The 13487-nt window shown below is 35.1% G+C and overlaps 2 protein-coding genes across 2 annotated transcripts; both read left to right on the plus strand.

Annotated features, from left to right (window-relative positions):
* Window positions 1–6371: 6371 nt before the first annotated feature.
* Window positions 6372–9508, plus strand: LOC131040400 (alcohol dehydrogenase 1). Its single transcript, XM_057973311.2, has 10 exons — window positions 6372–6645; window positions 6828–6964; window positions 7047–7093; window positions 7351–7676; window positions 7771–7853; window positions 8003–8078; window positions 8308–8369; window positions 8521–8616; window positions 8749–8910; window positions 9124–9508. Exons 1-6 carry the CDS (start codon window positions 6606–6608, stop codon window positions 8072–8074), a joined length of 705 nt encoding a protein of 234 aa, XP_057829294.2. The 5' UTR covers window positions 6372–6605; the 3' UTR covers window positions 8075–8078; window positions 8308–8369; window positions 8521–8616; window positions 8749–8910; window positions 9124–9508.
* On the plus strand, window positions 8134–9240 carry LOC131856945 (alcohol dehydrogenase class-P-like). The gene is made up of 4 exons (XM_059208911.1): window positions 8134–8175; window positions 8521–8616; window positions 8749–8910; window positions 9124–9240. The coding sequence occupies exons 1-4, from the start codon at window positions 8134–8136 to the stop codon at window positions 9238–9240; spliced, it is 417 nt and encodes a 138-aa protein (XP_059064894.1).
* Window positions 9509–13487: the final 3979 nt, after the last annotated feature.

Here is a 13487-nt window from a genome sequence, read left to right on the forward strand (position 1 = left end):
AAGAAATTAAAAGCATGTATAAGACTGTTATATGTGACAATTTCGGTAATGTAAAACCTGAACATAAAATTGTTGAAACCCTAGGATTCACTAAAATCCTCTGCATTCCTGAATTTCCCAAGGAGGTGATTAGGATAGTTTTAAGCAGGGTACATGGTTCATTCTTTTGGCTTGATTCAGTACACAAAATAACAAAGGAAGCTGTGAAAGCAGCAACAGGGTTACCTTCCACCGGTAACAGTTTAGACAAGACTAAGAAGGTCTCCAATGACCTAGTAATGAACTTAACTGGTGCAACATCAGACAGAAGGTCTCTGAGAGTTAATGATGTGACTGATATAAATATGAGATTTGTTAGCATGATTTTAGGGTACAAAGCAACTCATGCAAACAGACTTAACTCAGTTTCCAGTTTATGCATTAAAAGTGCTTATGACATGGTTAAAGACAATGTAAAAATTGATGTATGTGAATGGTTAAAAGATGAGTTGATTGATAACTTAGGCAAAATCGAGAAGGATAAGAAAGGAACCTTTAGATTTGGAAATCTACTTGTATGCTTGATGCTACACATAACCAAACAGGTTCTCGGTATAAGCAGTAAGAATCTTGGATTTGATATACCGGTAGGAAAACAGTTAACAAACCTATTCAATAACATGGGTGAAAACAAAGAAAAGAACATTCATGACTATTTTCAAGCACTAAAGGTTAGGATGAACAAAAGAATCAGACTATCACAAAAAATTGTCAACAAATACAAGGATGATATATGTTTTGTAATCAGAAAGGATGAGATCTGGATGGAAGCAGTCATCCCAAGAACAATTTGGGTAACAAAGATGGGTTATGAAACTGATGATCATATAATTGAAACTTATGCTAAAGCACTTCTGGAAGCACCAAATGAACCAAAGGAAGAAGTATTTGGTAGTGCTAAGACCATAGAAAAACAAATTCAATCTAAGAAGAGAGTGAAAAAGGTTGAAGCATTTGTGAGAAGAGGTTCTAGACATGCTAAGACTATTAAAGAAGATGTATTAAAACAAACTGGTATCACTGAGGATGAGTTAGGAACTCTATAGCCTGAGACTCACCTATCACCGGTAGCTACTTCTTCAGAAAGTGACATGATTATAACTTTCAAAAGAGTTGTAAGGAAAAGGGATCCTTCACCGACATCCACACCTTCACCTAGAAGGACTAGACAAAAACAACAGGCAGTGAGGTCTCCGGTTAGAAAGACAACACCAAAGAAAAAGTTGACACCAAAGAAGAAGAAGACTAAACAAAACATGGCCCCTCTTGACAAATTGCTATATGAAATCACAGAGGAAGGGAAACTCAAAAACATAGGAAAGGTCTATGATAAACTGTCAGCAGATGACAAAGAACAAGTTGAAAACAGTGTTATTTTACACATGGACATCTATAAGAAGTTCTTAATGGAAGTAATAGATGATCTACTAGATGAATTGTTCAAAAGATTGGAAGCAAGAAGACAAGCTATTGTAGAGCTTGATAAGAAAATCAAAATTGAAAATTTACTTGTTGTTTATCCAATAAACTCACCTAAGGAGATAGATGACTTAATTGCAGAAGCCAACCGGTCAGTATTCTCTACTGCACACCGGCATATTGCATTAATGGTTGGAAGAGTGAATGAAGTAATAGAGGAAACAAAAAATGCATGGGACATATTTCTTGTTGAGAAAGAAAAACAAGAAGAGTACAGGAACCCCAAACCAATAAAGGTATACCAAAAGGAGAGAGACAAAGGAAAAGGAAAGGTTGGTGGACCTCCGAGCATCAAAGTAAAAGATAACTTATCCCCACCACCTCAAATTACATCACCGGTAACAACTACTGAAGATCAACTGACAGATGAGAGTATGGACATAGAGGATACAAATCCTAATCCTGAGGTATTATACACAGTTGATGTTGATACATAAAAGGTCAACATTGTGATAGACAAAGATACAACTGGCAAGATAGATATGGCTAGTGAGCCACCGGCAACTAACAGCATTGACAATACTAAAAGGAAAGTTGAAGTTGATAACACAGAGCAACAGGTAGAGACTTAGACTGAGACTAAAACAGAGCAACAAACAGAGAGACAAGCAGAGCAACAGGCTCCGGAACAGGAATAGGTTCACATGGAAACAGTGCCACTGACAATAGGAGAAGATCAAAAACCATTGCTTAAAGAAATGGAAACACAGACTGACCTACCAGAGGTCACTGCAAGCTTGGTTACTTCCTCCACCAACGGAATTCAAAATGTTGGTTCCTCCTCAAAAGGTTACAAATCAACGAATGTAACTGAAATACTTTTGGACTCCATAAAAAAGATAACAGATCGTAGTTCACAGGCTTATAAAGCTATAGATGACAAAATCCCAATTTTGAAGGTGATAGCTCCTAACTGTAACATAGACAATAAGGATTCTTTAAGACAACTTGACACTTTGTGTAAATACATCACTGTGAACATAGTGACTATTGAGAAAATAAAGGAAGAGACATTGAAGGATAAGGTAGAAATTGAAAAGCAAAAATTCTTTGAAGATCAGATAAAGAAGTGTACTAGGGAATTTGACACACTTCTACCGGAACTATGTAACTTATTAAAGGAATTTAAAACTCTGTACAAAGATACTTGCAAGACAAACTTTTTGACAGTAGACATAGATAAGAAAATGAGCAAGGTACAAGATGAAATCAATAAACTTTCAGACAATTTTGTTAACTCACCTGATATATTATCAGTTTTTGAGCAAAGGATAACAAATTTTGAAGAAGAATTACTTAAGTTAGAAATAGAAAAGGAGAGAATAGTAAATAAGGCAAAGCATTTGAGACTAAGACTGAGTCCAAGATTGGACTATCTAGCATCATTACGGAAGGAAATATCTGAGGCACTAGTACAAGGACAGAGAACACCGGCAGAGCATATGCAGCACCTCACCGGTACAGTTCAAAGAACAGAGACAACAATAAAGGATAGCAAGAAGTTTATGGAAAGTATAAACTTGATTTTGGCAGATTTTTTTCAAATTGTAACCACCTAGTTACAAGATTAAGTGAGACTACAACTCTACTAACATCTTGACAACCTTTGTCATTGATGCCAAAGGGGGGTAGTAGTATGAGAAAATAATCGACAGAAGACTTGTCTGCTTAGGGGGAGCTCTTATATTTTTGGTAACATATTTTTGGAAACATTTTTGGATTACAAGTTTTGGATACACTTTTGAATTTTCTCATGATTGTTGCTATCAATGCCAAAGGGGGAGATTGTTGGCATATGCACACTCCAATGAGACATTGTAGGTGATTGAAGGTTTTGTCATTGATGTCAACCTTACAATCTTATGGCACTGGCAAGGCATTACATCGACACTAGCAAGATCAGCCTCTACACCGACACTCAGACCACCAGCACCAACAGAGAAAGGAAGCATACCAGCACAGAGGCCAATAGGATTTTTGTTATATTATATTTTGTTTATTATTGTAAAATCTTTGTAAGCCAACTTGGCATCATTGTAAAATGACTCTTATATAAGAGAGATCATTATAGAACATTTGTAAGTAAGTAAGAAGATTATATTTAGGCGAAATAAGACAGACCTATTATGCGAATTATAGGTTAAGGGTTTATGTAAGAAGCAGAGCAGAAACCGATATCGGATCTAGCAATATAGATGCTATTTTGAAGCAGTGCAAGATACTGGATTTATATAATCCATCATTGTAAGTTAGTGAGACTTCCCATTGAGCAGTGAGCTCTAGGTAGTTGGCCTTCCTGCATGTGCAGGCCCCTCTTGTAGCAGTAATATTCTCTTATTGGCTAGTAAGTGAATATTGTAGGTCACAAATCCCACCGAGGTTTTTCCCACACCGGGTTTTCTCGTTAAATCATTGTGTTATGGTGTGTTTTTCATGTGGTTACTTTTAATTCTATTTATTGCATTATTTCTTGCATATCGGTACACTGTTACAATATGTTCTACGTGTTTTAAGTTAAGAAATTCAATTCACTAGTTAGATATTGATTCACCACCCCCCCCCCCCCCGCTCTCAGTATCTGTGGGAATCCTAACATAGGGTTGGACTACAATAATGGGTTTTGGCCTATCAATCCTTAACTAAACACTCTATCATTACAGGAGATGATAGGCCACTATATCATATGTCAGTTCCAAAAGCCATTAAGAGGATACAACAGGACGAAGAGGATGGAGAACTAACCCTAGGTCTGACATCTCTATGTGACAGACCGGCTTGATGAGTGCAATGCGTGAGAATTGAGTGGCAGAGCACTGGAAAAGGGTTTGAATGTGGTAGTAGAGTACTTTGGAGGTTTACATAACATTTCATGGTTAGTGATGGTCACCCATTAGGAGAACCAAACCAGTTGGTGGAAGGCATTCAGTCAAATAGGTCTAATAGCCCTATTAGATCTGTTAGTGTAGTACCGTTTGGGACATCCGCAAGTTGATCCAGTACCGGAAACTAAGATATTGTTGAGAACTCCCAAAAGGGTATCTAAAAATATAATTTGTTTGCCTAGAACCTTAGGGTGTCAAAACTTATCACCCGATTCCTTCAAAAGGAGGCCTAATAGCAACCAATTCTGTTTGTGGGCAAGTGAGTCAAAATTGGTGTTCCGATGGACCTAAACCATGAAATCTTGTTTCATTTGTGTTAAGGTGTTGTGAGAACACCCCTCCAAGGATCGTTGTATTGAATTGGTCAAGTGGGCCATTCAAACCCTAAAGCCTAGTAGTAGCCCACTCATGTATGCAAGGGTGTGTGTAGTCACACAAGAATTTGAGAAGTGTTAGTTGTCTATAAGTGGACATAGTGGAGCCTTTGGGTTTTCCAAGGTGTTGTTTGGTGTCATTGAACCACAACTTGACTTGGTGTTGTGTAAGGATATTTGGAATTAGGGATTACCGGTTGAGTTTGTATGCCTTAGAGATTGGCTAGTTCAAGGTTACCTCCTTCCGGTCTGTTGCCTCCTCATCAAGGTACAAGGTCGAGGACCTCACCTCAATGGGAATGGAAAACAACATTGTCGATTAGTGTGAAAACATGGAATAAACGAACTCATTTAAGGTTGAGATCATTATATAGGATGGTTAGTATGGAGAAGGGTGTCCTTGTCATTAGGAAGGAGTAAAAAAATGTTCAACCATTTGAAACATTGTCAAAAGTATTGAACTTCTATATGAAAAAATCACCCTCAAGTGACTCATATTAATGTTGCTCCTAACACTAAAACTAAAGGCCAAAAAGGCAAAGATGTTGGGCATGAAGGTGTTGATGTTGTGGATTACTAGTTGAAGGCCTTTCAGAAAGAATGAGAGGATGTTACATCACTAAATCTTTTAGATTTTGTTGTTGTTTTTTATAGTCTAACATTATTTCTAGTTATGGATGATTTTGAGTCTTAATATTTGCCCAATCCATTCTCAAAGCAACTCGACTAACATTTATTTGTTGTTTTGTTATTTCTACTCTTGATTATTAAAAAAGACCCTTTCAAAACCTCTTTTTATTTTCAATAAAAAATATAGAGATACAACATTCACTCTTCACAACCATATCTTCCAATAATCATTCATTGGATTTCACTAATTAAAAGCCCTCTAAAAAATAATCTAGTCCATCAATACCTGTCCACTGGTATACCCAACAATTGGAAAAAAAGAGTTAGCGACTAGATCAATTGTGCAACTTTATTGATATTAACACACAATTATTGGGGTATTTGTGCATAAATATGGGATAACTTATGCAAATTTTGTGGTGGTCGAGGCAATGGAGAATATGTATCAAATGTCAACTCAAAATGACCACTTTTTTACCCTTACATGTATAATGAATCCCACTACACTTGGCATAACTACTTCAGATACACGAAATTAGTTAGCTATAAGGACTACTAATACCCTTTCCCTAATAGACGGACGTGCCTAATCAGGGTCCAAAATGACAGAGTAACCTTCTTGTATACAGACAATTGAAAAATAGTAGACATAGCTATTTCTACCGAACTCTGCCAAGATTTGTTATTTTCGACATACCTTCATGTCTTTTGGAGGCAGATCGCTACAACCCTAATAGACATAAAAATTTGTATCATTACAACTGCATATATGAATTTAAAAGAAAAGCACACAATATAGAATGTTACAGAATTATTACAAACCTTTTGCAACGGATCTGCGTGGTTCCCTTAGGGGCCCATTCTACGTGTTTGTAGTCCGCGCCTGATCGTGAATAATAATATTCAAATTAGTTCCGTATTGAGCATATACAAATTAAGGAATTTCTAGAGTAATTTCCGCCAAAACCATCGGAGAGCATTCGACTCTTCCAATGCGGATCACTAAACCCATGCCCATTGTTTGGAATTTAACAAAATGAAAACCACGGAAGGCAAACAATTCCATGTGTGCTCAATCCACTGTTACAGATGTCTTTCCACCAGGAAACTATCGGCTTTATAAGGGAGCCTGCGTTTCCGAAAATTCAATTCGGTTTTATATTCATTACATTTGTGCAGACGAGATCTAACAACAACAAAAATGCCAAGCGCTACTGCAGGTCAGGTTATTACATGCAAAGGTAAGTTGAAAGCTCCTCTTTCCATTCCATCTTGTCAAATTTTTATTGTCAATTGAATAAAATGGAACCTGATCCTATTTATGAGGATTGGGGATTTGTGTAGGTTTCTGTCATTGTCAATTCGATTTGAATACCAGAGGTTTATCTATTTTAAGAAAATCAAATTTTGTTCTGTTGAGCAGCTGCCGTGGCATGGGCAGCAGCGGAGCCCCTTAAGATTGAAGAAGTCCAAGTTGCACCTCCGCAGGCAATGGAAGTCAGGATAAAAATCTGTTACACTTCCTTGTGTCGCACAGACCTTGTTTTCTGGCAAGCAAAGGTCAGTCAGTGCCGCCATTAACTTTGAAGAAGCTAAGAATTTCTTCCTTCTAAATCTAACTGGTTCTCTTTCTCCATTGTAGGGCCAAACCCCTATTTTCCCACGCATCTTCGGACATGAAGCAGCTGGGTAGGCTCCCTTTCCTTTTTATTAAATTTCTCTCTAGAACAAACTAGATTACTACCTCTGATTCAATTTCGGAAAAACAGAGCGAGTAGAGCAACATATCTTACCAAGTTTTAAACCCTAATGTCAATTAGGGTTTGATTAAATGTATAATTGGGGCTAATCCAGATCAGAAGGGCTTATCAGTCAGGCCTATTTACATATTTTTTCATTGGAAACATAATATATCACCATGTACTGATATATAGTTGTGAATGCAGAGTGGTAGAAAGTGTGGGAGAAGGGGTAACTGATATGAAGGAGGGCGACCATGTTCTGCCTGTATTTACAGGGGAATGTGGTGATTGCAGGCACTGCAAATCAGAAGAAAGCAATATGTGTGATCTGCTGAGGATTAACACAGATAGGGGGGTTATGATTAGTGATGGCAAGTCAAGGTTCTCTATCAGGGGACAACCCATTTATCACTTCCTTGGGACATCCACATTCAGTGAATACACAGTTGCACATGTTGGCTGTGTTGCCAAAATAAATCCTGCAGCTCCTCTCAGCAAAACCTGTATTCTCAGCTGCGGTGTCTCCACAGGTCAGTTAACATTATAAATCAATTGACATCATAAGATATGTGCGTATTGTTCAATGTTTAAATGGATTGTACTTAAACTTCTGCGTGAAATTAGGGATGGGAGCAACATTGAATGTGGCTAAACCTAAGAGGGGTTCAAAAGTAGCCATATTTGGTCTTGGAGGTGTTGGGCTTGCGGTAAGAATTAATTGATTGAGATTGAAAAGAGATTTTTGGATAGATTATAGATATGCAAGATGCAGATACCTAAGCGGATTCTGATAGATTGGAATATTGAGTGTTTCTTTTCATTTTCTTAATTAAATGTTACCTTTCATTTTGTTAAGGCTGCTGAAGGAGCGAGAATAGCTGGAGCTTCCCGGATTATTGGCATCGATTTAGACCCTGGAAGATTTTAAAAAGGTGCATAAATACATTGATTTGGAAAGGATTAAACAGCAGGCATATTGTGATCATCATGTTAGTTGTTTATGTGAGAGTGGTCTCCAATAAACAACTGGTAAGTTGAACACAATATGCCTCTGCTTACCTCGAAGCATTGATGCATGGTGTAGTTTACAGAAATCATCTTGTATCTATGTTGTACTCTCTTCTCTAACAAGGTCGTCTTTGCTTTTTCTTTTCTCTTCAGCCAAAGAGTTTGGTGTAACAGAATATATAAACCCAAAAGACCATCAGAAACCTGTTCAAGAGGTTCGTTTAGCTCATGCTTTACTTAATTTTATGGTAGAATGTTATAATCTTATCTTTTTTTCTTTTCCACAGTTGTATGGGTTGAATGGATCTTGTTATTTTGTTATATTTAAGTGCAAAAATATTGATGAATTTCTCCTTTTTAATTCAGGTAATTGCAGAAAGAACTGATGGAGGAGCAGACTACAGTGTGGAATGCACGGGGAATATCAATGCAATGATCCAGGCGTTTGAATGTGTTCACGATGTATATACTCCTCCCATATTTACTAAAATGCTCTCTTTCCATTAAAGATGATCAGTAGTGTGCCTGTTTAAACTGCTCTGTTTGCAAATGCCTAAATCCTGCACTGATATTAATCTTTGTTTCTTATTGAAGGGGTGGGGCGTGGCAGTTTTAGTAGGAGTGCCTCATTCAGATGCAGCTTTTAAAACTAGTCCTATCAACTTCCTGAATGAGAAAACACTAAAAGGGACATTCTTTGGGAACTATAAGCCCAAGACAGATCTGCCAGGTCTAGTGGAAAAGTATCTGAGTAAGGTAAAAATCTATTTACTCCTCAATGATTTTAGACAATTTTCTCTTCTCAAGTCTACAAACACCTTTTTATATAATTAAAGCTTTGAATTTCCTTTATGATGAATCCATGATTCTTGACTGCAAATCAGTAGAAACAGAGAACTTTGAATCAATTGTGTCATGATTTTTAATGTTCACCTGTTTCTAATGCTTACAATATGTTTTTACTTGCAGGAGCTTGAGTTGGAGAAGTTCATTACTCACGAAATCTCCTTTGGTGAGATCAACAAGGCATTTGATTACATGATGCAAGGAGAGAGCCTGAGATGTGTAATTAAGCTGGAAAACTAGATTTTGAAGGAGATTTAAGTGGTGTGGAAGGTTTTTGGTCACTCATAGATGTCAATCATTGGAAGACATTGGAGTGTTTTTTGCAGATGAAATTAAAGTTTAGAAGAGTTTGAGTTTATTGTAAAGGATTTAAATAAAACCTGGCATCATTAGGTGCAGACATGATATTACTATCTTATTTCTTTACTAAAAACATGCAAATAAAATATTAGCATCTTAATTCTTTGCCATCAAGAATTAAATAAAGTTCAAATTGAGAGTTGATTCTCCTTTGTTCTACGATAGATTGTAGCGGCTCAGACAATTGTGCAAAATTTCTGCAATATGTACCTGTGAGTGATTGATGATTGATTTAATTGGTTTCTCTAAAATGAAGTGATGATTGATTGATTCAATTTAATTGATTTCGTGATGATCTTTGATGAAGGAAAGAGAAAAGAAATAATAAATTTCCGGAGAGAAGGATGAATAGCAATAATTTAATTGTTTAATTATGTAGGCACAAATTTAATTTAATGAGGTGGGAATGCAATGGGATTAGATTAGATCAGATCAATAAGTTAAACGCGTGGAATTAATTAATTGACATGATGATGTTAAAATAAAATGCAAGATGCTATTTGAATAAAATGCAGGATGATGCTAAAACTATTCTACAACTGGTGCTCTTAGCACTCATGAGCTTATCCATTCTATCTCTTACCACACATGAGCTTATCCATTCTATGGATTTGAATAATATGACTGCTGCTCTAACTGCTGCTTTCCATTGAATAAAATGCGGGGATGATGCTAAATTGCTGCTCTTACCACTCATGAGCTTATCCATTCTATGGATATGGATTTGAATAGGGACGATGCTAAAACTTGAAAAATGAGCTTATCCATTCTATGGGTATGGATTTGAATTGAATATGAATTGAATATGGATTTGAATAGATATGGATTTGAATTGAATATGGATTTGAATAGGGACAATGCTAAAACTTGAAAAATGAGCTTATCCATTCTATGGATATGGATTTGAATTGAATATGGATTTGAATAGGGACGATGCTAAAACTTGAAAAATGAGCTAAACTTGAAAAATGAGCTTATCCATTCTATGAAAAATGAGCTTATCCATTCTATGGATATGGATTTGAATTGAATTGAAAAATGAGCTAAACTTGAAAAATGAGCTTATCCATTCTATGAAAAATGAGCTTATCCATTCTATGGATATGGATTTGAATTGAATATATGGATTTGAATTGAATATGGATTTGAATAAAATGCAGGGATGATGCTAAAACTTGAAAAATGAGTTTATCCATTCTATGGATATGGATGATGCTAAAACTTGAAAAATAAGTTTGGATATGGATTTGAATTGAATATGGATTTGAATTGGATATGGATTTGAATTGAATATGGATTTGAATAAAATGCAGGGATGATGCTAAAACTTGAAAAATGAGCCTATCCATTCGATGGATTGGATTTGAATAAAATGATGATGCTAAAACTAAAACTTGAAAAATGAGCTTATCCATTCTATGGATTGGATTTGAATAAAATGATGATGCTAAAACTAAAACTTGAAAAATGAGCTTATCCATTCTATGGATTGGATTTGAATATGGATTTGAATAAAATGATGATGCTAAAACTTGAAAAATGAGCTTATCCATTCTATGGATTTGAATAAAATGATGATGCTAAAATTTGAAAAATGAGCTTATCCATTCTATGGATTTGAATAAAAATGAATATAGATTTGAATAAAATGATGATGCTAAAATTTGAAAAATGAGCTTATCCATTCTATGGATTTGAATAAAATGCAGCTTAAAAAATGAGCTTATCCATAAACTTGAAAAATGAGCTTATCCATAAACTTGAAAAATTAAAAATGAGTTAAATGAGCTTATCCATAAACTTGAAAAATGAAAAATGAGCTTATGAAAAATGAGCTGAAAAATGAGCTAAATGAGCTTATCCATAAACTTGAAAAATGAGCTGAAAAATGAGCTAAATGAGCTTATCCATAAACTTGAAAAATGAGCTGAAAAATGAGCTAAATGAGCTTATCCATAAACTTGAAAAATGAAAAATGAGCTTATGAAAAATGAGCTTAAAAATGAGCTAAATGAGCTTATCCATAAACTTGAAAAATGAAAAAGTTGAAAAATGAGCTTATCCATAAACTTGAAAAATGAAAAAGTTGAAAAATGAGCTTATCCATAAACTTGAAAAATGAAAAATGAGCTAAATGAGCTTATCCATAAACTTGAAAAATGAAAAATGAGCTTATCCATTCTATGGAAACTTGAAAAATGAAAAATGAGCTAAATGAGCTTACCCATAAACTTGAAAAATGAAAAATGAGCTTATGAAAAATGAGCTTATCCATTCTATGGATTTGAATAAAATGTAGGAATGATACTAAAACTTAAAACTTGAAACTTGAAAAATGATGCTAAAACTTGAAAAATGAAAAATGAGCTTATCCAGCTTATCCATTCTATGGATTTGAATAAAATGCAGGAATGATGCTAAAACTTAAAACTTGAAACTTGAAAAATGATGCTAAAACTTGAAAAATGAAAAATGAGCTTATCCAGCTTATCCATTCTATGGATTTGAATAAAATGCAGGAATGATGTTAAAACTTAAAACTTGAAAAATGATGCTAAAACTTGAAAAATGATGCTAAAACTTAAAACTTGAAACTTGAAAAATGATGCTAAAACTTGAAAAATGAAAAATGAGCTTATCCAGCTTATCCATTCTATGGATTTGAATAAAATGCAGGAATGATGCTAAAACTTAAAACTTGAAAAATGATGCTAAAACTTGAAAAATGCAGGGATGATGCTAAAACTTAAAAAATGTAGGGATGAGCTAAAACTTGATATGATAGGGTTTCAAAAATGCAGGGATGATGCTAAAAATAAAAAAAATATGGCTTCAAAAGGAAAATATTTAACCAAGTTTTAAACCCTAATATCAATTAAGGTTTGATTAAATGTATAATTGGGGCTGATCCAGCTGAGAAGGGCTTATCAATTGATTTCGCGATGATCTTTGATGAAGGAAAGAGAATAGAAATAATAAATTTCCGGAGAGAAGGATGAATAACAATAATTTAATTATTTAATTATGTAGGCACAAATTTACATTAATGAGGTGGGAATGCAATGGGATTAGATCAGATCAATAAGTCAAATGTGTGGAATTAATTAGTTAACATGATGATGTTAGAGAAAACACTAAAGTGTGGCTAAAGTGTGGAATAATGATGGAAAGGTCTCAAAATCAGAAAGGTTTTTGTCAAAGGTAGACACATTTTGGATGCTTCTCTTACTACTCACGAGGTTATCCATTCTATGGATTTGAATTAAAAAAGTGGGGATGATGCTAAAACTGCTGCTCTTACCATTCATGAGCTTATACATTCTATGGATTTGAATAAAATGTGGGGATGATGCTAAAACTGCCACTCTTACCATTCATGAGCTTATCCATTCTATGGATTTGAATAAAATGCGGGGATGATGCTAAAACTGCCACTCTTACCACTCATGAGCTTATCCATTCTATGGATTTGAATAAAATGCAGGGATGATGCTAAAACTTGATATATCTAATCCCTATGAAAATATTGATTGAATGTGTAACCACTCCTTAATGGGTCTCCTAAGGGCTACTTTAAGGGAATTTTTTTGAAAATATTGATTGAATGTGTGACTACTCCTTGTTCGGTTCTTGTTAATGGATCTTCTAAGGGTTACTTTTCTTGTGGACGGGGTTTGAGATAAGGGCACCCTTTTTCCTCATATCTTTTCATTATTATTGTGGCTGAAGTTTCGTAAAGAAACATCCAAAAGTATCTTGTTTTGAAGTTGTTAAAGGGTGACAAAGTTGCTTCCTCTCTAGCTCCTTCTACCCATTAGTAATTTGTAGAAGGCATTGTTATCTTTAGAGAAGCCTCTATATTGGAAGCAAAATGCTTGAATGATTATGCCAAGGCATCAAGCCAACATATTAACTACATCAAGAGTAAAAACTCAATTTTTTAATGTGGATCCTTCTCTCTAGATCAAGATCACTAACATACTTGATTGCCAATATGTTGTTTTGCTTGCCTCTTATTTGGGTCTTCCTCTGATTACAAAGAAACCAACCAACACCTTTTGGTATCATATTCTTAAAAGGTTTAAGAAAAAGCTTGTTGGTTGGAAAGGCAAACTTCTAAGTCAAGT

The sequence above is a fragment of the Cryptomeria japonica genome, chromosome 7, assembly GCF_030272615.1.
Source record: "Cryptomeria japonica chromosome 7, Sugi_1.0, whole genome shotgun sequence".
Classification (NCBI taxonomy): Eukaryota; Viridiplantae; Streptophyta; class Pinopsida; order Cupressales; family Cupressaceae; genus Cryptomeria; species Cryptomeria japonica.